The sequence below is a fragment of the Sycon ciliatum genome, chromosome 7, assembly GCF_964019385.1.
Source record: "Sycon ciliatum chromosome 7, ocSycCili1.1, whole genome shotgun sequence".
NCBI classification, from domain to species: Eukaryota; Metazoa; Porifera; class Calcarea; order Leucosolenida; family Sycettidae; genus Sycon; species Sycon ciliatum.
Window position 1 is genome coordinate 26470571 of NC_088649.1, and position 24764 is coordinate 26495334.

At 47.5% G+C, this 24764-nt stretch overlaps 3 protein-coding genes and 2 long non-coding RNA genes across 5 annotated transcripts in view; 3 read left to right on the forward strand and 2 right to left on the reverse strand.

Moving 5' to 3' along the window:
- LOC135821756 (uncharacterized) overlaps positions 1–421 on the forward strand; it is a 147161-nt gene extending 146740 nt beyond the window's left edge. Inside the window, exon 33 of the mRNA XM_065334754.1 lies at positions 312–421. Within this exon, the coding sequence (XP_065190826.1) occupies positions 312–421 (110 nt within the window). The remainder of the gene's footprint in view (positions 1–311) is intronic.
- A 7440-nt stretch (positions 422–7861) lies between these two features.
- On the forward strand, positions 7862–9433 carry LOC135820629 (uncharacterized). The gene is made up of 2 exons (XR_010554147.1): positions 7862–8461; positions 9048–9433. It is a non-coding gene; the product is annotated as an uncharacterized LOC135820629 (long non-coding RNA).
- Positions 8612–10548, reverse strand: LOC135820630 (uncharacterized). The gene is made up of 2 exons (XR_010554148.1): positions 9956–10548; positions 8612–9253 (listed from the first exon to the last, which is right to left on the reverse strand). It is a non-coding gene; the product is annotated as an uncharacterized LOC135820630 (long non-coding RNA).
- A 634-nt stretch (positions 10549–11182) lies between these two features.
- Positions 11183–13939, forward strand: LOC135821757 (uncharacterized). The gene has a single exon (XM_065334755.1). It carries the CDS (start codon positions 11183–11185, stop codon positions 13937–13939), a length of 2757 nt encoding a protein of 918 aa, XP_065190827.1.
- A 2285-nt stretch (positions 13940–16224) lies between these two features.
- LOC135821225 (uncharacterized) overlaps positions 16225–24764 on the reverse strand; it is a 99582-nt gene continuing 91042 nt past the window's right edge. The window contains exons 27-30 of the mRNA XM_065334289.1: positions 24174–24308; positions 21461–21736; positions 20756–20890; positions 16225–17091 (exon numbers count right to left, since the gene is read on the reverse strand). Of these exons, the coding sequence (XP_065190361.1) occupies positions 17081–17091; positions 20756–20890; positions 21461–21736; positions 24174–24308 (557 nt within the window). The 3' untranslated portion in view covers positions 16225–17080. The remainder of the gene's footprint in view (positions 17092–20755; positions 20891–21460; positions 21737–24173; positions 24309–24764) is intronic.

Here is a 24764-nt window from a genome sequence, read left to right on the forward strand (position 1 = left end):
TGTTTGTATGCGTGACCATACACACGTGGTTTCGCTGGAGCGACACCAGGCTCGCTGTTGCAGAACCTCCATGCTGAAGCGAACCCCAGTTTACGTGGGACTGGGCCCTAAGTGTTCCCCTTTCAAATATCACCCTGAGCACTATGAGTTCAGGAGAGAAATATGGAACAAAAAAAGTGAAGATCTAAAGTCAAAATGTTGGTGGGTTTCCATAGTAATTTTTGAAATCAGATTTTGCGAAGAGGGGATGGTATGCTGTTGACTGCTTTGCTGAGACGCTTGTGTGTGTCATCTCTATTTCTCCGCAACAGAGAGCAACGAGTCCGCTAACACTACCCAGGCTGCTACACCCACGACCAGTTACTCAATAACCAAACCAACGGGCGACCCAGCCACAACTACTCCAACTGAAGTCGTCTAATGGAGTGACGGTGATGAACAGTGCAGTGCATGAAGTGTCAGTAATTGTAACTAGTTACGCATAAACCGGGGGGAATACTACCGACAGGACTAACCTGGTGCCCTTCCACTTACCCACCCATCTTCCATAGCATCCACAATTCGGTCCAGGAAACTCGACAGGCACATGCAGTCGGTGTTACTCCAACGGAACGTTTCCAGGACGTGAAGAGCCTGGCTAACCAAGTGTGTTTCCAGTCCTGATAATTTCCTCCCATTGTAAATTTCAAATCTGCAATTTCAGATCAGTGAAAATCTGAGGCAGACTGATATCCCATAACCCGCTACGGCTGAGTAATTATGTCGTATTTTAATTAGTAATTATGCATCTATTATTTGCAAGATGATGAGGGCAATAATAGATTGATTCCGACATAGCATACCTTAACTGGTTTAGCTTTGTTGTTGTGTATTGTACTAGCAAATAGTATATACATAAGTCGTCTACATTACTTCTCTATATACAGATGTTCTCAGTTGTTACTTAGTCTTTTAATGTGTTCCCCAAGTTCTTTGACTGAGAATCTGGCAGTTTGGGCTCAAGTCATTTGGCTCCAGTTTTTTTCTTTTTTCATGTCTAACTCTTGTTTCTAAGTTGAGGAAAAGTTCTCAATCTTCGGACTTAAGCTCTGGTCACAACTGGTGCGTGTACGCGTGAAACCACGCGTTTGTGCGTATTTTTTGCTGGCTTTTGGTGCGCCATGCATACGGAAACGCGCCCAAATGGAAATTCCAGCATGTTGGAATTTGCAGCGCGTATCAGGCGCATACCAGCCTACATGCCATTCACTTTGATTGGCGGGGTCAACAAATTTGTACTCGAAGGTGTCGCACGCGCTAAATACGACACAGATTGCTGTTTGTAACAAAGCTTAGCAAAAGTACATAGCCCCCCAGAGTGTGCAACGCCTGTTCCAGCCCTGCATAGTCCCTGATACCAAGAGTCCATAACCCCCCAGAGTGTGCAACTCGTGATCCTTCTCAGCACAAATCAGTGCCGCAACGAAATCCAAACTTCATACGTCATGTAGTGAGTAGCGGATGTACCAGATATGCACATGGCCCCATCCGCCCATGCTTGACTATGGACCGGATGACGCAATGTTTGGATTTCGTTGCGCCAGACCCCAGCCTGGAGTTGCACACTCTGGGGGGGTTATGGACTCTTGCTGATACCAAGAGTACATAAACAAGAGTGTGCAACTCCAGCTATGGGGTCTGCGACGGCAGAACTTCACATCACGTGATGAACCCGTGCACTCTAGTGCATGATAGATACTGGGTTGTACGCAGCCCAGCTTTGGGTACAACTCTCTTGTGGTCACTTTGCACTGTTTGCCAGCATAACCTTTTGAACCATGTCACGTGATGTGAAGTTCTGCCGTCGCAGCACAGCATAGAGGTTGTGCAGGCAGTTGCACACTCTTGTTTATGTACTCTTGCTGATACTGATAGGGTCTTGGTTGAGCCAGGTTTTACAAAATTAGGACAGGTATACCATGGCAAAATGTGTGGAGAAGCAGATCCCAAACCCAGGTTTTGGAGATTAAAAGTGGGTTTTTGATCCTCAATTCGGCCCAAATTGGACTTTCAAAAGCCAGCGGGACTGTTTCCGATGAATGGACTGTAGTAAAATCCCTTAATTAATCAGGCTGCGAAAAATTCGCCGAAAATGAGACTGATCGAAAATCGCTACGCTTTTCGCCGATTTTGGAGGGTTCCTTTGACAATCGTCGAAAATCGACCAAATCTTCTAATAATTATTTCACAAATTTTGAGGCCAACATGCCAACAGTTCTTTTAGCCGATTTTCCAATATATTCCAGTTTTGCAGCCGATCGTCAAACAATCAACTGATTTTGCAGTCAAATCTGATGTATTTTTGACCCGAGCGAAAAGCCGAACAAGCAGAAAACACGGGCCGGTTTGGGGAAAGCCTACACAGGGGAACTTTCCGAACCTGAGCTTTCCAAATTGGAAGGTTGTTGGTTTGCGCCTTGGAGAAGTGTTGGACCTACATGTGGGTGTCAGGTCGCTGAATGTCTCAGTACTCCCGGCCTTGTCCGTTTTGTGCCATTTTGTCGCACTCGCTGACTGTATAAAGATCTGGTTACTTTGGTGGACAGTTATCATAATATTACAACCTAACAAAAAACTAACTAACTAATACTGCGACAAGAATACCATGTAACAGGAGATGAGCCCTCGCCACGGAGAACGGTTTTGGGAAGCAAAGATGCAATGCGCTTGAGAAAAGCAGAAGCCTTGCCTCGACCACCCGTGCCACAAAACAGCAATGGTGCTGGGATTCATGCTGCCATGGAGAATCATAATCAGTAAATTGATGTTGCTGTTTTTTTTCTTCTTTTTATCTTTTTTCTTTTTGGTTTCCCGTTCCCGGGGCCTTCTATTCGGTGCTCTTTGTAGTTGTACTTCTGTACTGTTTCATGTTGAGCTACATGTATCCGACTTCCAATAAACACCAAAAAAAGAAAAAAGGAAGAAAAAACAGTCACATGTACCCATATATTTGGCGTTCCCCCTGAGCTACCCAAACAAATATTGTGCTTGACCGCATTACGGCACGTTCGGTATCTCCGCCTTCTCCGTTAAATCATTTTAAACAAAACGGTTCTGCGCTCCGGCTCTCCGCCTTCTCCGCGAACACAAGAAAACTCGAGGAAAACAAACAAATTCAAGAAGCAAGAATGACAAGAAAGGCAGAAAGTATGAGAACATTATATTGTTATAAGCCAGCAAAATTTACCCCAGATCTCCAGTTTCAATTTCCAACCAACCCAGCACAGGAGTCTTCTGCAAGCTGCGCACTCGGCGTGGGTCCCAATTCGTGTGTGACCAAAATAGTTTCTTTGAGCTGCGATGCAATTTACTCACCGTGTGACGAAAACGACATCGACACGGACTCATTCCCAAGGCCATGACTTGGCAAAGCTATCCGTGTGACTTCGACGACATTTTGAGGAAAGCAGACGCTTGTTAACGCTGATAGAAGACGGCGTTGTTTGCTAAATTCAAATAAATTGCCGGCGACAGCTTCCGCTCTCCATTATCGATACGAGAAAGAACTCGTTTGTTGTAAACCAGACGTACATGACTGTGTCAACGTGAGTGAGTTGTCATTTTTCCTACTTTCGCGCGGAATATTTCTTCGAGTTCACAGCGAGTTTTTCCAGGCAGCGATCGAGTGCTCATACGCTAAGACGCCAAACTCCGCGGGCGATCGCCAGGATTGCAAATCTTTTTGAAACGGACTCCCTCCCCTCCCTCTGAAACGAACACAGCTTGCTATGCTGGACGGCGAAAATCGCATGCATGTACATGTCATAGGTACAGTGTCGGTCGACTTGCGATTTTGGCTCGCACCCTGAAATGGAGTATCCCGTTGTACCCTCGTGCTGCAAGCATTCCTTATGTGCGCTGCCTACAGTCCATTCAGAAAAAATGGGTCCTGGCTCTGGCGAGCTCCCGTATTTGGCGATTTTTCGTGATTTCATCGTACACAGTGCAGTGCTGCGAACTTTGAAATTTGAAAAAGGGTCCAAAAGGGTGCCTGAACTGGGGTTCGAACCGCAGAATGCACTGTTGCAGGCGGGGTCAAACGGCCTGGATTTTGATGGTTTTTTCCAATTCAGTGCTTTTGGGGCAAAACCTGCCCGAAATCCTATTCTTGCTATGGCTTGCTTTTTGGACAAAAAAACTTCAGAAACATAATTGGAAGAGGATTCCATATGGGATTGCAGAAAAAAATTCTAAAAAAACTCAACGTTTGACCCATTTATGGCCAAAAGCTAGAAGTTCATTTTTTTCTGAATGGACTGTAGTAATCATTGTCACGTGCGTGCGCACGTATATGCTGTTCCGTGTATGCACTCATGCATGCACTTTGTGTTCCTGTGTCCCGACATGCTTCCGGGACCCAGGCCGTTCTGCACGCATGCAGATTTGCTCTTGTGTTCTTGTTGTGTCTTGACGAAGTTTGCAAGGAGTTGTGTCTTGCGCTTAGCTTTGCTTTCACTCTCAAAACGGTAAAGGTATAGTTTAGGGTCCCAAATTATTTTAGTGCCGGGGTCAGCATGCTCTACAGAGTCCCAGGCATGCACATTACACATAGGCGTTGGCCACAACTGACATCTACAAGGGCATCGGAACCGCACCGGCCGGGGCGGCCATGGCCGCCCCACTTTTTCGCCGTTTTTATTTTTTTATTTTTTTAGCACACTGCAACAAGGCGCGATGATCTCAGCGCAAACGTGGCAAATTCTTGTCCCCGATCGTGGTTTGTTGCAGATCAAAAGTCCATGTACACTGAAATGGCACCAAATGCCTGGGAATGCTTGCAATTGGCTTCAATTTTTGAATTTTTTTCCGGGGGAGTGTAATGTTTGTCCCCGATTGTAGCATCTTCTTGGTTTTTTGCAGAATCAAAAAGTCTTTCATTGTAGTTACCGTACACTGAAATGGCACCAATTGCCCGGAAATGCTTGCAATTGGCTTTAATTTTTGAAATTTTTTCCCGGGGGAGGACCCCCCCCACCCCCTTCCATGGCCGCCCCACTTCCAAAGTCGTTCCGACGCGCCTGGAATACGATGTGGATGGACAACCACTGGTGTATGCAAAATCACCTTACGATGCGAACGAAGACGGCGCAAAGGACCGTGAAAATCGCCTGAGTTTGAAGCTCGGTGATGCCGTGTGTGTCTTGAACACCTCCATGGGCAAGGGATGGTGGTGGGTAGAAGTCGATGGCGAGTCTGGATACGTTCCATCATCATTCCTTGGCACTGAGGATGACCTGCGCGGTGCGGAGGAAGCCTCCTGGCAGAACGACGAATATTTTGACTTCTACCCACCACCTTCCCTTGCCCATGGAGGTGTTCAAGACACGCACGGCATCACCGAGCTTCAAACTCAGGCAATTTTCATGGTCCTTTGCGCCGTCTTCGTTCGCATCGTAAGGTGATTTTGCATACACCAGTGGTTGTCCATCCACATCGTATTCGATGTCAGTTGTGGCCAAGGCCTATGTGTAATGTGCATGCCTGGGACTCTGTAGAGCATGCTGACCCACTAAAATAATTTGGGACCCTAAACTATACCTTTACCCTCAAAACCATGTAAATATTTAATATGTATCTATTATTGCACGATTAAAGAGGTCAATATATGAAATATAGAACGAGTAAAAGACCAAGGTCCCCCGAGGTCTTTTACGAGGTCTATATTTCATATATTGACCGATTATGAGGGCAATAATAGATTTATCACGACATAGCATACCTAAAACTGTTTTTGCTTTGCAATAGGAAGAAAGGAATACTATTGTAATAGTATAATAGTATGTACATATGCCGTTTACATTGGACATTACTTCTGTGTAAACCGAAGTTTTCAGTTGTCTCTTGTAGTATGTTCCCCAAGTTCTTTGACTGAGAATCTGACAGTTTGGGTTCAAATCCCAGCATTTGGCTTCAGATTTTTCTTCTTTCAGTTCTGATTTTTTTCTAAGTTGAGGAAAAAGTTCTAAGTCCTCGGGCTAAGTGGTCAATAATAAGTGGTCAATATAAGCGGTCAATATATGCTGTTATCGCACCCCACGTGAGTGTCTCCATGGTTTGAGCCAATCAGCGGCCTTACTGAGCGTGCAATATTCCCCAGTACACCGCCAGCAATGTGGATGCACTGCAGTGCGATATTGCACCCGGCGAGTGAGCGTGCAAATAACCTATATTTGCACGCTCACTTCGAAGTGAGCGTGCAAATATAGGTTATTTGCACGCTCACTTCGAAGCGAGCGTGCAAATATAGGTTATTTGCACGCTCACTCGCCGGGTGCAATATCGCACTGCAGTGCATCCACATTGTCATCTGGTCATTGGCTGGCGGTGTACTGGGGCGAGTCGCTCCGCCAAGCAGTCGCTGCTGACTTGCTGCAGCACACCAAATAATAATTGGTTTTTTTTTTTTTGGTCGAGGACGCTGTCGCGGAAGCGAATGTGGACCCGGCTTGCGTCCGCCAAGTCAACTTCACAAGCTCCGTGAGAGTCGAGACAGCAGACGCCCAAGTATTGGAGAAGACTGTCGACAGCCGATTTGAGAAACTGTCCGACGCCGCCATCGACAGCCTCGTTTCTGAGCAGAAAAACTAAAACACAGAGCAGGCAACTGACAAATGGCTCCTCTTATTCGACGAGTACTGTAAAGACACAGGACGTCGCTGTGACCTGAGTACGGTTACGGCAAGCGACCTAGCTTACATTCTGCGACATGCATACGTCGAATTCCGTCCGAAGAAAGCTGGAGTGAAGTTCTACTCTGCATCAAGCTTGCTCGGTTTCCGTTCCGCAATACATCGCAAGCTAGTCGAGTTGAAGCGGCTCATGAACGTCCACAGTGACCCAGCGTTCAAGGACGCAAACATTGCATTGAAGGCTTTCCTCCTGAAGCCAAAGAAAGCGGGGAGAAGTCAAAGCGGTGGAGCACAAACACCCCATCAACGACGACGACATGAGCAAGCTGTCCCGCTACTTCCATGATCTCCCGTGAGCAGCTGCTCGAAAGAAGTGTTCCTCTAAAAATGAACGCGACTGGTTGTGCTGTGTTGTATGACTGTGAAAATTAATGATAGCAGGGTTGCATGCAGTATGCTAGGGTTGCACCAGACCGTGTCAAGTCACACACACAAGTGTGTGGTGACAGACTGTGTGGTGGCAGGGGTGCGATAAATGTATTACTGCACTCGGACGCGTGCAATACCGGCGTCGATATCTGCACTTACGGCTTCGCCGTTCGTGCAGATATCGGCCGGTATTGCACTGGTCCTTGTGCAGTAATACATACATATTTGACCGCTTAGAGATCACAAGTTTCTGTGGGGGTCAATAATAAGAGAGTGATAAAGTCTATTTTAGAACTCCTTGTGCGAGTTGTGGTGTCCGTGGGTTTGTAGTGTGGGTGCAGTTCCCCAACAAGTGGTACCGAAACCCAGCCTAGTTTGATTTGCTGTTGTACGAGCGTAGGGTAGCAGTTCCTTGCTGGTTTGCCCCAAGATTTTGCTCTCCAGCTGAGAATGCAGCTGGCGATCAACGACCTGACCCTGGCCCAGTGTGTCAGCCAGGTGCGGACCCTGCGTGCCTCTCAGAGTTTGCCGAGACCTGCTGGCAGCGTTGTGGCCAGCGCATCGGGAAGTCGTTCCACAGTGACGTGCTATCACTGTAAGAAGCCAGGTCACAGGAAACCGGATTGTCCCCAACAAGTGGCCCCAACGTCAACGGCCATCGCCACACAAGGGTGGCAATGGAAGTTCTGGCGCTAGTGGCAGTGGCAATGGTGGTCAGTCTGGTGGTAGTGGTCGGAAAGGCCCGAAGTATTTTAAAGGGAAACTGAACGCCAAAAATAAGTATGGCTTATCCGAAGGGGAATTGGGCACTGATTCCGATGAGCTATGTCTCGAGCCGATCAGAGAAGAGGAACCGTGTCAAATTTCATAAATAACACCTTCCATATTTGGAAATTGGGCTTGATGACGTGCGTACTGCTTAGCTGTCACCATGCTGTGCATGCTCAGCAGTGTAATTGAATGGAAGAAAACAATTACTTTGGTGTTTTGCAGCTCTATTTCGTTCCCTGACTGTAACCAAATCTAGATGTAGGTATCTGTTGAGCAGGAGAGTGACACATGTCTTCCCGAAGGCTGTCCAGGCTGCAGTGGTGATGAAGAAGACACGATCATCACCCCGAGATCGATTTTAGCGAATTGGAAAACTCATGGTGAATTTGCTTCCACTCCAAGGCAATGTCGAGGTATGAAGGGTGCTTGTACTGCCTTCCAAAGTGAAGAGGAGATGAACATGGCTGTGCATAGCTGTTGTTCTATGCCAACTTACTTACCTACTCTTGCTGGTACCGTAGACGTAGTGCTATATTGCGAATTTCGTGGACGAACAACTCTAGTCACTAGTGGCTAGTGAGCAACACTAACAGGTGAGATTTTTCAATTTGACAAAAAATGTTTTTGTTTGAGAACTGACAGTGGTAGTCATTAGACTCAGTAGGTGTCTCTCTGCTGCTTCTTTCCCTTCATCGGTAGGGTTGTGCTTGAAGTAAAAATAAATAGAAAATGTGGAACAAAAATCTGATCATGTAGTTCGAATTTCAACTTCAAAGTATGTGTACATCAAATCACAAAAAATTCAAGGTGGTGCTGTGCATTGAAAAAGACTGGGAGCTGGCAGCAATGGAAAGGGTAGAAACGAAACCAGCAATGTAGAGTATTCATAAGGTAGAGAGAGCTGAAAACGGGAGAAGAGTAGTGAGCATTTCAGTTCGAAGTAGTGTAAATAGACAGCATTGTGTTGTGAATATTGTGTGAATCTAATAATTGGCGGAGGGTAGTGATTAGGCAGAGCATTGTTACAATACAAGGTACTTTGTGAGCAGATAGAAATCAATATCACAGCATGGTTTAGACAGGAACCCATAAATGGCACGAAATTGCTAATCCAAATATATTATCCCCTGAGTATGAGTAGTATTTTTTATTATGGTGTTCTCCTGTGTTTACATGCAGAGCCTTGACGTTGCTGGACGAGCGACAATATAAATTACATAAACATGTAGCTCATGATGTGGAATGACTGCCGTATCGCATTGCCAACGCAAACCCATCCTGTGTCAGTGCAGCCATCCAGCAACTTCAACTCCCCGGACCAGATACCGCTGCAGCTGAACACCATGCCGATGGAAAGCCAGGAGTTGATAGCGAAGCATTCTGGTCTGCACAGTACAAGCCGGCAAAGAACAATTATGAATTATAACGCATAGTAATCCTTCCCACACTTCTTTGTAAAAACAAACAAACAGTGCCATTATCACAACACTTGATCAAGCATCTTGATGGAGGTATTTTCCATTGTGCTGGCCTCGCATCTGCACCAGGAAGACCATGTACACTTACACGTATCTTGTGTGTGTTCGGGCGTGTGTGTTTGTGTATTCGTCTGTGCACACGTGCGTGTGTGCGTGTGCGTGGGTCCTACGCACATGTGTATGGGTAGGAGTGTGTGTGTCGGGGGAGGGGGGGGGGGGTACATGCACATGTGTATGGATGTGCGCGCTGCACGCGCATGTCTGTGGGATGGGGTGGGGGTGCACGCACATGTGTACATGTGTGCGCGCACTGATACAGCATGTGTGTATGAGTTCGTTGAACACATGGTGTCCTCTTGATTCCATAAACTTTGTGATCATTGTGATTTCATGTGCTTTGAAGTTGAAATTCGCAATACATGTACTCATGCTTGATTAGATTTATGTTTCACATGTTCTATTTATTTTATTTTACTTCAAGCACTTGTACTATTCAAGCACAACCCTACGAATGAAGGGAAAGAAGCAGCAAAGACACCTACTGAGTCAAATGACTGCCACTATCAGTTCTCAAACAAAAACAATTTTTGTCAAATTGAAAAATCTCACCTGTTAGTGTTGCTCATTAGCCACTAGTGACTAGAGAGTTGTTCGTCCACGAAATTTGCAATATGCCACTACGGTATCAGCAAGAGTAGGTAAGTTGGCGTAGAACAACAGCTATGCACAGCCATGTTCATCTCCTCTTCACTTTGGAAGGCAGTACAAGCATCCTTCATACCTCGACATTGCCTTGGAGTGGAAGCAAATTCACCATGAGTTTTCCAATTCGCTACAATCGATCTCGAGGTGATGATCGTGTCTTCTTCATCACCACTGCAGCCTGGACAGCCTTCGGGAAGACATGTGTCACTCTTCTGCTCAACAGATACCTACATCTAGATTTGGTTACCGTCAGGGAACGAAATAGAGCTGCAAAACACCAAAGTAATTGTTTTCTTCCATTCAATTACACTGCTGAGCATGCACAGCATGGTGACAGCTAAGCAGTACGCACGTCATCAAGCCCAATTTCCAAATATGGAAGGTGTTATTTATGAAATTTGACACGGTTCCTCTTCTCTGATCGGCTCGAGACATAGCTCATCGGAATCAGTGCCCAATTCCCCTTCGGATAAGCCATACTTATTTTTGGCGTTCAGTTTCCCTTTAAGTGCCACGAGTTTGGCCACATCCAACCGAATTTCCCGCAGAATGTGTCTGCCTCCGCTGTGAAAAAGGGCTCTTACAAGCCAGCATCGACTGGTTGTCTGGCCGCTACTGTTTCACCGGTACCCCGCGCAGTTTCGCCTCTGCCGCGCATCATTGTTGATGTGGTGTCTGGTGAGACGACACATGAGTACGGTGCTGCTATCGACAGCTGCTCAACCCAGTCGTTTGTCGCTGCCCACGTAGTGTCAGCCCTCAACCTGGACGTGTCATCGTGTTCCAGCTCCATAGTGAGTGTCATTGGCGATCCGGTACCGGTTCTCGGCTCCGTATCCATGCGGCTTGGCCGCCACAGCGCTGCCGTCCAGCTACCGGACACGGAATCGGCATTTCTCGTGGTGGACGATCTAGCGTCAGTCGACGCAGAATGTTCTTCTTGGTGTGGACATCATCTCGGGCGATGGTGGTGTCGTCTTGCAGTATGATGAATTGACCGGCCAGCTGTGCAGGGCTCGGTTCGGGAGTCTGCCTGAGACACCTAGCGTGCCGCCACCAGACAGCAGCAGTAGTAAGAATTTGTCTCGTCATGTGACAATATCTGAGGAGAATGGTGTGGTGCGCCTTGATATGAGTGATGGCACCGCTACCTTCAATCCAGCAGACGGCTACTGGGAGATCACATGGAGGTGGTCCGCTGGTAGTCCCCCCAAAGACCGAGTCGGTAGTGGTCTCGGTGAATACTCACGCAAGAAGCTCTCTGAAGAACAAGAGCAGCTGTTTCGAGCTGAGGTGCAGATGTGGATTGACCAAGGATGGCTAGTACCACACGATGCTGAGGTGCATGGTTCACCCATTGCAGTCTTGCCACTGCTTGCTAATTGTCAGGAGCACAAACTGTCGACTCCCGTAAGGCCTTGCCTTGACTACCGTGCTCTCAACCAGCTCATTGTGTCAAACCCCGGCAATGATGTGCCGGTCTGTCCCGAGAAAATCCGTGAGTGGCGTCAACGTCCCAGTGAGTCCACTGTTCTCGACATTCGGAAAGCGTATCTCAACATCCGTGTCCATCCCAGTTTGCTGCCATACCAGACCGTCCTTTGGCAGGGGAAGACGTACGTGATGGAGCGCATGGGCTTTGGGCTTTCAGTAGCGCCCAAACTCATGGATGCTATCGTGAAGTATTCACTCCGAGACTTTGGTTCGGCTGACAACTTCATCGACGACATTGTCGTTCCTTGTGACCAAGCGGATGCGGTAGCTGATTGTCTCGCTTCCTATGGCCTGCCTACAAAACCTGCCGTGCCGTTCCCAGTTGCCACAATTCTCGGTCTTCAACTCTCTGCGGACGATAGTGGCAAGCTGTCCTGGAGGAGACGACAAGATGTCGATCTGAGCGAATCACCATTGATGACCAAGCGTGATGTGTTCAAGTGGTGTGGGAAGGCAACCAGTCACTACCCCGTAGCATCATGGCTGCGTCCACTGTGTTCGTGGATGAAGCGCTTGGCATGTGCTACCGCTGCACCCTGGGATCAACCGTTGCCTGATGACTTGCAACGTCTCTGCGAGGACGCTCGCAAGCGTGCCCTGCAGGAAGACCCTGTACACGGTGTGTGGTCTGCCCCTGCTGGAAATGATTGGTCTGTCTGGTGTGACGCATCCGACATTGCTTACGGCTGCGTGCTGACTGCAAACGGTCATGTGGTGGAGGACCAGGCTTGGCTCCGGAAGGAGGACGACCGCCGACATATCAATGTGGCAGAACTGGACGCTGCAGTGAACGGTCTCTCTCTTGCAGCCAAGTGGAACTTGTCACGTGTAACGCTGTACACTGATTCCAAGACTGTCTACGGTGGGCTCTCTGGCAAGCTGGAGGCATCACATCGCGTCAAAGTTGGTGGATTGCAGGAGGTCGTGGTTCAGCGCCGCCTGCAGATCCTAGACGACATGGTGGAGGCCACAGGTATGAGCGTGTCTGTCCAATGGGTGCCGTCAGCAAAGAATCTCGCTGACCGTCTTACCCGTGTTCCCAGCCCATTTGTGCAGTGCTGGAAGACAGTACAGAAGTCCAAGACTCCGTCCGTAAGTGCTGCCGCTCCTGCAGTACCTCGCTGTGTGCCCTTGCCAGAAATCGCGGCACAACAACAGCTAGATTCGGTGATCCATGCGACTATTGCTGAACTGTCTGCTGGTGGAGATGTGTCCGCTACGGAATTCGCCAGGGTGAAGTCGCAGCTCACGACTTGTGACGGCATCTTGTTCCGTACTGTCAAGCTCCCGCCCAACGATGTCAAGTCTGTGCCGGTGGTACCTGTTTCCTTGTGTGATCAGGTCGTCAGCTCTGCTCATGAGTCCACTGGTCACAGCAGTTGGGAGACTACTTACCAGTTTCTCCGGTCTACCTGTTACTTCCCGTGTATGGCTGAGGCTTGTCAGCGGTTTGTGCAGCAGTGTCCCCAATGTGCAGCTGCCAATGCTGCCCAAGGTCCCTGTGCTCCTCCTACTCGTGCAGTTATCGCTGATGGTCCCTGGGATGTTGTCCAGGTCGACACACTGGAGCTTGGTGGCGGCAACTCGTTTCATTGCGTCTTAGTGTGTGTTGACACCTTCACCAAGTGGGTGGAGGTGGTTCCCCTTCGGCATCATGATGCTGCCAGTGTTGCTCATGCGTTCGTCTCTGTTTGTGCTCGGTGGGGTCCGCCCCGGTTGCTTCGCTCCGACAATGGCACAGAGTTTGTGAATGCCATCACTGATGCGCTGTTTTCGAGGTTTGGCGTCTCCGTGCAGCGTGGAGCAATCCGTCACCCTCAGTCGCAGGGATCTGCTGAGCGGTTTAACCGCACCCTGCTCACGTTGATCCGGAAAGTGCTTACCGACGCCGCCGACTGGAGGGCCGAGTTGGATTTGCTCCTTTATCACTACCGGATTCGACCCCATGCCGTTACAAAAATTTCACCGATGCATGCCATGTGTGGCTGGACGCCACGAGATCTGATTGTTGAGAGTGTGACTAATCCGGTCTCTCTAAGTACATGGGTGCATGGCCTCGCGCAGCGTAGTGCTCGTATCCGTGATCACCTCGATGCTGCCTTGTCCGCTGTCGATTTCCAGGAATCCAATTGGCAGTGCCCGTACGCTGTCGGGGAGAATGTCCTCTTTCGTCGTCCTGCGCGTCACCAGAAGTGTCTGTCGCCATTCGAATCTGGCTGGCATGTGAAGCACCAAGTTTCCCCATCCACTGTTGCCATTGCCCGTACTAATGGTCAGGGTGAAAAAGTCGTCAACATTGACTTGCTCAAGCCCGTCTATCATGCTGCTCCTCCGGGGGATGATTTGCTCATTCCTGATGCTGCTGCTCTGAATGCTGTCCCGGTTGTTCAGTGAGCGCTGCGTGACCGATCTGCCTTACAGCCTCCTGTGCGTTTTCGAGACACTGGTTCTGCCTGAGTTTGCTTTTGTTGCAGCTCGTTCTGAGCAGGGTTTTTTTGTGTTTTGCTTTTCCCTTCTATTTCTTTTTCTTTCTTTAGTGCTCTTCATTGCTGTGGTGTCCATCATGTGGCCACCAGGGGGAGGGGTGAAATGGAGCATCCCGTTGTACCCTTGTACTGCAAGCATTCCTTATGTGCGCTGCCTAGTAATCACTAGGGAGGTTTAGTCCCACGTTATCCGTGGGTACTTTACGTGTGTGTACCACGTGATACTCAGTGACCCACGTACAGACGTTTTCTGATTCACGACATACCGTGTATGGAGGCTCACCCACGTTCCGCCAGAACGTGGGTGAAAATCAGAATGGAGCGCATTGTGCGAGCTGTGAGGGTGCTCAGCTGAAGAAGTTTCCGAAGCACGAAATCAAAATATTGGAAGAGCTTCTTAGGCCGGGGTAGCTTCGTCTTTGACCAGGTTTTGGCCTTAAGCTTCATGCTTTTGTTTGTTCCGTGTGACTAAACACAACATTGCAACGTACGTGGGTGCCCTTCATCCACTTTACGTGGATCACCCACGTACGCGTTTCCGTTACGTGGGAACTAAACCTCCCTATTGTCACGTGCGTGCGCACGTGTATGCTGTTCCGTGTATGCACTCATGCATGCACTTTGTGTTCCTGTGTCCCGACATGCTTCCGGGACCCAGGCCGTTCTGCACGCATGCAGATTTGCTCTTGTGTTCTTATTATTTATTATTATTATCAAATTTTTGATAGGGCAATCCCCACAGGCCTAAGGCCTTCTTACAGGGTACCCTAGAAATGAAAGTACTGAATTACGGAATAGGTGCAGTGAAGAGCATAAGCGGACTGCAGCGGGGAGTGCATTCCAACGGTCGGAACCGATGAAAGAAACTGAAAAGAGACCGAAACGAGTTTTAGCTTTTGGTAGAGTGACAGACGAAGATACCTGGGAGCGAGTGCAGGAATTGGTACGAGTAGAAGTAGAACGAAGGCAAAAGCAATCAGTAAGGAGAGTAGTAGTTAACTGATTCAGGACACGAAACACTAAGATATAGAGTTTGAACTGATAGCGCACAGACAAAGGGAGAATGTGATGGCGTGCATTAACAAGGGATACGTCAGAAAAGCGAGGCATACTGAACACAATGCGTAGAGCTCTATTACTAAGACGGACTAGACGGTCATGAAGAGTTACTGACAAGCAATGAGCAAATGAGTTACTCCCATACTCGAGTACTGTCTGAATGGAACAAATGTACTTGTTGTGTCTTGACGAAGTTTGCAAGGAGTTGTGTCTTGCGCTTAGCTTTGCTTTCACTCTCAAAACGGTAAAGGTATAGTTTAGGGTCCCAAATTATTTTAGTGGGTCAGCATGCTCTACAGAGTCCCAGGCATGCACATTACACATAGGCGTTGGCCACAACTGACATCTTAGACAAGGGCGTCGGAACCGCACCGGCCGGGGTGGCCATGGCCGCCCCACTTTTTCGGCCTTTTTTTTTTTTTTTTTTTTTTTTTAGCACACTGCAACAAGGCGCGATGATCTCAGCGCAAACGCGGCAAATCCTTGTCCCCGATCGTGGTTTGTTGCAGGATCAAAAGTCCATGTACACTGAAATGGCACCAAATGCCTGGGAATGCTTGCAATTGGCTTCAATTTTTGAATTTTTTTCCCGGGGGAGTGTAATGTTTGTCCCCGATCGTAGCATCTTCTTGGTTTTTTGCAAGGAGTTGTGTCTTGCGCTTAGCTTTGCTTTCACTCTCAAAACCATGTAAAAATATTTAATATAGTCTATTTTAGAACTCCTTGTGCGAGTTGTGGTGTCCGTGGGTTTGTAGTGTGGGTGCAGTTCCCCAACAACCCCTCCCCCCCCCCTCCCCCCAAACGAATCATGTTCGTTTCAGGGACGACAAAAAAAACTGTTTTCCATATCCGCCAGCGCACCCAACTTGTGACAAGATACTTGATTGGGAACATAGGCTATGTACAGTCGTGGCCAAAGAAATTCGACCCGCGAGTCAAAACTAGCGCTGCGTACTGTTTACACTGTGATCACATCAGGCATATTCGCACAAATGATCCGAGGGCCGCAGCGGCCGCATGATATGAGCCTTTGCACTGCTTTCGGCACGTGGGCTGGATTTCTTTGGCCACGACTGTACATTCGGTATCCAGCACAAACGAGATTCTTGACCGTGAGCATAATATGCTGCACAATATGTCACAGGTGATATCACCGGGGCAACAGGAGTTTAGCACAGGAAGTTACGATCGATCTGGTGCAAAGGAGAGGGTAGCTTTAGGCAACGAATAGAGTGTGTACACTAGCCTGTCATTGCTACTTTAAAATGACGTAAAACAGGACGGAACGTAAAACAGGACGGAACGTAAAACAGGACGGAACGTAAAACAGGACGGAACGTAAAACAGGACGGAACGTAAAACAGGACGGAACGTAAAACAGGACGGAACGTAAAACAGGACGGAACGTTGCACTTATTTTGCAACACAATACAAATTGTTTACTTCTGATCCGCAAAAATACCAAACTGCGGCTGGGAAAACATTGTAAATAACTCAAGTATGGCGGCTGGAAAAGCAAAAATATGCATGCATAATCCACGGGCGGGAAGTAACACTATTCCATGAGTTTTCTGAAGGCCTCACCTTCGAACTCTAGCGGGAGTTATGAAAGACAAAATGCAGAATCATCATGGTTACGCCACTATTACAATCCTGCAGTATGCTGAAGGCGGCGGTGGGGGGAGGGGGAAATAAAGTTAGAATATTTCTATTTTTATTGTAAATAGCAAACGGAAATGAGAATGGGGCAAAACAGTGAAACACCATCGGCAGATCGTCAAGTCAGTGCGAGTTTGCACCGGCCTTGTAAGTGATGACTAGCGTGCATGTGCGCGCGCACGTGCGTACACAAAAAAAAAACACACACACAGACATACACACAGACACATACACACTCTCATGTGGCAAGTATCCTCGGACAAGTCTTGCCGTAAGCGTATTACTGGAGTGCCGTCATACCTTGGTCACGGAAAGAATTCATTTAATATTCTTACAATCCGTCTGCAAAGAAAGAAACCACACGCAAGAAATGGTTACTGAGGGGACGTTCGTTTTCGATCTACAGGTTTGGGTGGTGAGTTGACTACTTCTACACATACTCTGGTATTCTCAGACATGCTCTCGTAAGTCGGATCAAGTACACACCAAAACGGGCTTATTCAAACAATACAACATGGAAAGAAGGAAGAAAACCAAAGATCCAAGGGATGAAACTCGACGATGAAATGAAAATGAAAATTTGAAAAGGTGTAATCCAAAGAAACTCAAGGCAGGTGTAACAAGGTTGTGTAAAAGATTCAACTCATTCCCTAGACGAATGCTTTGAAAAATGTAAAGTGTGCATGAATGATTCACACTGAGACTTCGGCACGCAGAGAACAACAAAAGCTACACAAAGTCACAATCCGACCTTGATTACTACTACCAAGAGTAGATAAACAAGAGTGTGCAACTCCGGATCTCTTCTGCACAATCTGCAGATACTCCCGCTCGTGGCGGAATTTTTTGTTGACGTCACCTTTTTTCAGAAGAACGCGCATTTTGCCCCAGAGCAGTGTGAGAGCACGTGCTGGGCACCGACTTTGTAATGTAAAGCCCGGCCAAGTGCACGAGGCAAAACTTTCCAAAAGACTCGCAGCGCGTGCATCGTTGAAAAGATTACGTCAACAATAAATTCCGCCGCGGGCCAACCCATCCCGGAGTTGTACACTCTTGTTTATCTACTCTTGCTACAACAACTACTACTACTACTACAACTGCTACTCAAAATCTTTATTTGAAAGAACCCGAAGTTATAAATATGTAAAAGGAACAAAAAGAAAAAGAAATGCAAAGCAAAACAATGATGAAGGCAATTCAAAATCAATAATCAGAGAAGCTTGCGAGAAAACAAGAAAAGAACACAATTGTAACTCCAAGGCACGAAACAGGGATTACATGGAAGAGATCATTCGTAATAGAAAAACAAACAAACACAAAAAAAAAAAAAAAAACAAATACAAAACAAAAATCAATAACTGGAGATCTTTTGCAGACTGAGCGAGACATTTGAACACGCGACGACAGTTCACGACATTCATGAACAAAATTTGCAGTGCGCTTAGTACGATAGGACGCTCTGCGGCCACGCAAACAAGTGATGCACCAAGGAAGGAGACAGAACGATAAAGGACAGCGCAAATGACTCATGACAACAGAGTACGATAGATCGATATTCTTCTCGAGAATCAGGCTAACTAGAGATTTCAAAAATATGGTGCATTCCTTCCCAGCCATGCCATTTGCCGCAAACACAAGCGGAGTGAAACTCCCTCTATCAACTGTATTGTTCCTCTCGCCATACTGCCGCCTCTTCTTTCCTTTGTTACGCTCCAAACGACTCGTGACTTTGGAACGCGACAGCAAGCTGGCCCTAGTGTGCATCACCCGGATATCGAAGAAGGCCTCCTGCTGCCGCGTCCAAATACCACCAGCCCGTATGTCAACACGAGCCTCAACGGAGTGATTTGCCGTCACCCCCTGGAGCTGCTCCTCCTGATATGGAAGGAGTGTACTTCCTCTGCCCAAGCAACATTTTCGCTTATCTTTCCATCTTTTACTGATACATTCTAGGTTCTCAGAACGGCTTATAACGACTCAGAATGAGTTCAGGAGTCGTTGAACATCAAGAGAAACTCTCCAAGTCGAAAGATGTAGAAGTCATCCTTTGTCATCAGCCGACGCAGCACTTGTTGTTGGGTAGTACTTCGCACTTTCCAGAAGCGCAAATATTTTGTATCGACACTTTTCTAGGCGCTTCACTCCTTCATGAGTACGATCGGTCGTGTTTCTTACCAGCCGAAGCTGACGGGCTCAGCGTCGCTTCAGGATCGTTCACGTTGACATTAGGCGAATGAGCTGGGTCAGTGACGACCCTGTCATCGAAGCCTTTCTTTTCCCCTGTTTTTTCCAGTGCCGATTCTGGTTCGTTTTGCAGTATTTGGGCGAGCGTCGCTGAGTGGCTTTCTCAGCTTCAAGCTCACGTGCATTTTAACCGTACACACATCTTGTGCCGGATGCAATCAAACACGCTGGCTTTTCACAACATGACACCTCTGCTCTGTACTCCAGTGGTACTCTAGCAGCACCCAGCCACCCACCTTGACCAGTGACTGACTTCGTGTCTATTTTACCAGTCCACTCGCGTTCAACGCGCTCTACTCTAGGTGTTTCTTTACTCTTTGCCGACTTTGCCAACTTGTTTGGAACTGGTACGTCTGAACCAGCAGATATGTGTGATGGTGAAATGCACAAAAGGCAAACATTGCTGCCAGACACCTGTCATTGGGCTGAAGGAGATAAGCAAAACTTCTGCCTGGGCGGAGGAAGTAGGAGTTGCATTATTTGATAGACCAGACATTGATTCCTACACTGATTCCTACACTGATTCATACACTGATTCCTACACTGATTCCTACACTGATTCCTACACTGATTCCTACACTGATTCCTACACTGATTCCTACATTGATTCCTACACTGATTTCTACACTGATTCCTACACTGATTCCTACACTGATTCCTACACTGATTCCTACACTGATTCCTACATTGATTCCTACATTGATTCCTACACTGATTCCTACACTGATTCCTACACTGATTCCTACACTGATTCCTACACTGATTCCTACATTGATTCCTAGGTTCAAACCCCAGGATTGACGGTAGTGACATTTTTCTCTCCTTGCATGTTTTTGTATCTTTCCGTGAGTCACTCATGAGTTGTGTATAGCTAAAACCCGTATTTCTCCACTTTACCCATGTGACTCTCTTTGGCGAACTATGATTGGCCGCTTATTCTAATATTCCAGAATGTGCTCAATATTGTCGGTAACCGGTTATCGAAGAGTGCTCATTGGTCACTGACAGAAAACATGGCTGCCGCTCGCCGTGTGTTTTGTCTTCTTACATTGTTCTTTTCTTGTGCTCTGTCACTTCTTATCTTTACTTGCCGAATGTGCAACTAATATTCTGTCCTTACGATTATTCGTAAAACCACAAAGTGAGTGCTTTATTTGAGTGTGTGAAATTGTCTCCGAGAGCCAGCTACTACAGGAGCTTCAGCTTAACCTCCACGTCTTGAACAACTGCACGCATTACATCTGCTAGGAGATCCCGGACCTCATTGTGTCTGGCGGTTGGATACCCTCCGCAAGGGCAGGTCATCGCATGGTCCACAGTCATTGCCTTGCCGCACACACAATTTAGGGATAGGCCATCCAGCTGCAAGCCGTAGCGAATGGCGATAGCGTCTCTGAAATCCGAGCGATTCAATACCGTACCATTGGCAACTCCTGGCGATGACGAGAGCCAGGATGAAACTCCTTTGCTGGCGCCACTGCAAATGTTTACCAGAAACCGTTGGCTTTCAGAAAAACTGTCCTTGCTGTTGTTGAGAGCCTGTTGTGGAGGGCCTTTGATCTTTGTACAGTGAAACCTGACAAGGCGACCAATCATATGAGGCGACCACATGTTCCAGAAGACCACTGCAACCAGGACCAAGAGGTGATAGTTTCAGTCAAATGACCCTGGCTAAGAAGGCCACCTGGTAGCAGAGACCGCGTTTTGAAGAGGTCCCTTGAGCGGCGGTCGTCTTAGACAGGTTGCAATGCACCAAACTTACGTGGAGTACACGCTTGAACCTGATTCGTTCCATTGCACACTGGTTGAGGATGAAGGTACTGATAACCTTGTTCACAAGTGACATGTCCCATAGCTGATATGCTGAGAATGTGATCCTGCGCCATGCGCTTGCAGGCTGGATACGAAGAAGGACAAAGGGAAGCAGAAAACGTAATTCAAACACGTTTATCTGCCTCCAAATTACAGTGCATTTCAAACAGATTAGCAATTTCGGGCACCGATATGACTGTTTTGTATTTCAAAGACGTTTCTATCAGTTCGAATAACATCAAGAGTACATAACCCCCCAGAGTGTGCAACTCCCACACACCCTGCTGTCCCGACAGAATTTCAAGTTGACGTCATTATTTATGACGCAATGCTCCTTGCAGCAGTGATTTACAACATGTGTACGGGTGTCAACGCATCACACGTTTTTCTTTGCAATAATTTGTACAGGATCGATCGGCTTCGGTCAACCACAGGTTCCGGATTCGTCTGGTAATCCGTGTACAGTGCGCATTGCATCATCAAAATGACGTCAACTTGAAATTCTGTCGGGACAGCACCCATAGTGGAGTTGCACACCCTGGGGGGTTATGTACTCTTGATAACATGCATGATGACTGGATGACGCTATATATGCGTAGCAATACACCTCATACAAACTTCCACAAATACACTGAGAAGATATACGCAAACTTACTGATTTCGCACATGGCATAAATTTCATCGGATGGGGTACGCCTATTTCCATTGGTATCAGATACGGAACCAGTAGTGGTCTGTTTGTCGACCCAGCCAATGTACCATTGGCCAGTTACATTTGATGCACACCCCGCATCGAAAGCACTAGTGCTAAGGATACTGGCATTTGCGTTGTGGCAAAGCGTCACGGCATTCGGGTGGTTCAAGTACTGGTTGTCAAATGTTCGTCGGACAACCGCATTAGTCTTCGCACAGTATTGATATTGGACCAAACCTGCAAGGAGAATGTATGTATGTAGTCACAGGCCGGGAACCCAATCATCATACTCTAGATTGTGAAAGGGTAACCACCCTTAATTCAACACATGAATATTATGATGAGGATTTCTGTAAAACCAGATGACAAACGTAACAATCATATTGGTGTTTTTTGCCCTCTCCCTCTTCCTTTTTTCTTACACGTTTTGATTTTATCAAATTCCCATTTCGCACCACTGACTGTACCTCGATCATCGCTGTTGTTATTCTTTAGTTCGTACATTCATTTTGAAACACCAGCTTGCATAATATCCCGGTGTTCTATGTCCACCACTCAGTGGTGTATTGGATCTGATAATCGTCAGAAGAAAACGTTGGAGTCACGCCGCTCCACCTAAGTGTGCAGATGCATGTAAAGAATGACTGCGCATCATGGATGTATTTCTTGCTAGAAACTAAGCCTTCAGTCATTCATTGTGTGTGTGTGTGTGTGTGTGTGTGTGTGTGTGTGTGTGTGTGCGCGCGAAGCGCAGCGGCATGCCAGCCTCGCTGGAGAAGGCCATTCGTGCGAATCGCCTGCGATGGCTTGGTCACCTCGCAAGGATGGACGACACCAGGTTGATAAAGCAGATCCTGTTTGTGGAGGGCACTAACACGCAGCCCCGCCATGGACCCAAGCGTCGTTGGAGAGATGTGGCAGCTTCAGACCTGCGTGCGACCAGTATCCCGGAGGCGCAATGGTACCACCTTGCTCAGGACCGGAGGGACTGGCGCAAACGTAGCCGTCGGAAGCCACCAAGCCAGCCCCAACCAAGAGTGTTCGTCTGTTACTGCGGCCGCGACTTTTGCCGTCCGAATGATTTATCCCGACACAATAACTACTGCCTCGCCTAATAGCTATCATCGCCTTCGGCGATGGGCTTTCCAAAGGTCCAAAGGTGTGTGTGTGTGTGTGTGTGTGTGTGTGTGTGCGTGTGTGTGTGTGTGTGTGTGTGTGTGTATGTGTGTGTGTATGTGTGTGTGTATGTGTGTGTGTGTGTGTGTGTGTGTGTGTGTGTGTGTGTGTGTGTGTGTGTGCGTGCGTGTGTGTGTGTGTGTGTGTGTGTGCTTACACCAAGCGTACATGAAACCCAGAGTGTGCAGCTGGGATGGGTTGCAGCCATTACGGAATTCTGGGATTACATCATTGTGGTGATCTAGTGCGAACAAGCTAGATTCAAGCAGGTGTCTTGTTGCACCACTGCAGCTCAGTTGTATCAAGAGTACATAATTATCCCCCCCCCCCAGAGTGTGCAACGCCTGATCCAGCTCTGCATAGGGTCTTGGTCGAGGGTAATAGGGTCTTCTGATGTCATGCGTACACTCCACACCAGCGCAAGGCCGGTCTCGAGGCAGGGCACCGTTATTTTTGATCCGAGAGTCCCGGGACTCCCCGGGTTCCCTTCGGATGCATACGGTATTATGACGCAAAGAACCGATTACGCTCGACCAAGACCATATGCAGGGTTGGATCAGGCGCTGCACACTCTGGGGGGTAATGCAGGATAATGCACTCTTGGTTGTATGCACTCCGCCACTTCCCGCCTCAGATCTGCACCAAATATAATGTATTCCCGGAATTGCCGCAACACACACCCATGCAAAAAAAGTCCTAAGCTGCACATTCTGGGGTTCATGTACTCTTGCTAGCCCCCTTCATTTGGGCCGGCTCACTTCAGCAGTAGATGATCAGTCGTGATAGTACAGTGCAGATGGATGGTATTCACTATGAATGTTTTACATGCAGGAATTGTGCGCTGTGCTTCCAGAATGTATTCTCAAAGTCATTGCTACCTGAAATGATCACAGTTGGACACATCTAGACTGCCAGCCATACATCAGAAGTTGGTGGTCAGTATTTGATTGTGTACTATATCAGGTCGGCTCTAGCAGGTTCTAGTACATGTGTGAGCATGACGGTACACAGTTCATGAGTTTCTATACAGAGCTGCCATGCCAGTGTGTTTTGTGGCAGTGGACTCGCACCCGTTGAGCCGAATGGCAGGAAAACAATGCACACGCCCCATTAATGCAGCACCATTAATCACAGTGACCCTGCTCGCTCCTCACATCTTTGTTCCATTCGGCTTACGCAAAGGCAAGCCAAGCTTGCCTGGTGACGACAACACAAACCCATTGAAAACATGAGAACAAAGCGTTGCATGTGTGTATCAGCAACAACAATGTGAGAATAAAGAAAAAAGAAAAAGGCTGACAAAAACACAAGCTATTTTCGTCAGCGCATTCATAAGCCCAATTTGTGTGTCCAGAAAATAGTATTATTGCTCTCTAAAATTGTTCAAACGATGTTCTTTGGATTACTGTGACAAGGTTGTTGCCATGTCTGTCGAGCCCTGTGTTCTGTCGCCCCTTTTTTTAAGCTGATAACAATCGGCAATTTTTACCAAACTTACGGGGAGTGCACGATAGGGCCCGAGTCGTTATCTGGCATGCTGGCTGAGGATGTTTGTACTCATAGCCCGGTTGGCAGGTGACGTTTCCGTCAACCGTAATGTTATGAATGTGATCATCAGTCGTGTGTGTGCAGACTAAACAATGGACAAGACAAAAGAGAGAAAAAGGAAAGAAAAACAGAGTGAAAATCAAACAGCTTACTTTGAGTACATCCCTCCACCGAATGAGCTGAAATTGGATCTTGTCTTATTTCGAGCTCACGCAATGCACGGCGTACCAAGTGGAAAGCACAAAACCTCACAATCCTGAACCGGGCAGATCCGGGTGCTAGAGTACTCTTCAGAGCTCAAGCTTTTCACAACGCCCAAAATCTCCTAATGTGCCGAAGGAAAACCAAAGTTATGATCAAAATTGTGCATGGGCCGGGCTTGGTGGACGCAAAAGGGTTAAACTTCCCTTTTGGTGGTTGGAAAGGCTATGGTTTGAAAAGCGGAACTGTGACGGTGTAGTTAGATATAGGATGATCGTCCAGGAAATGAACATTTCTGTCCCAGGAAGGCCCACAATGGCCACTGGCGCTGGGAGTTAAG

Coding starts and splice junctions, on each gene's coding strand:
- LOC135821757 (XM_065334755.1), top strand. CDS start 11,183: ATGAGTGATGGCACCGCTACCTTCAATCCAGCAGACGGCTACTGGGAG.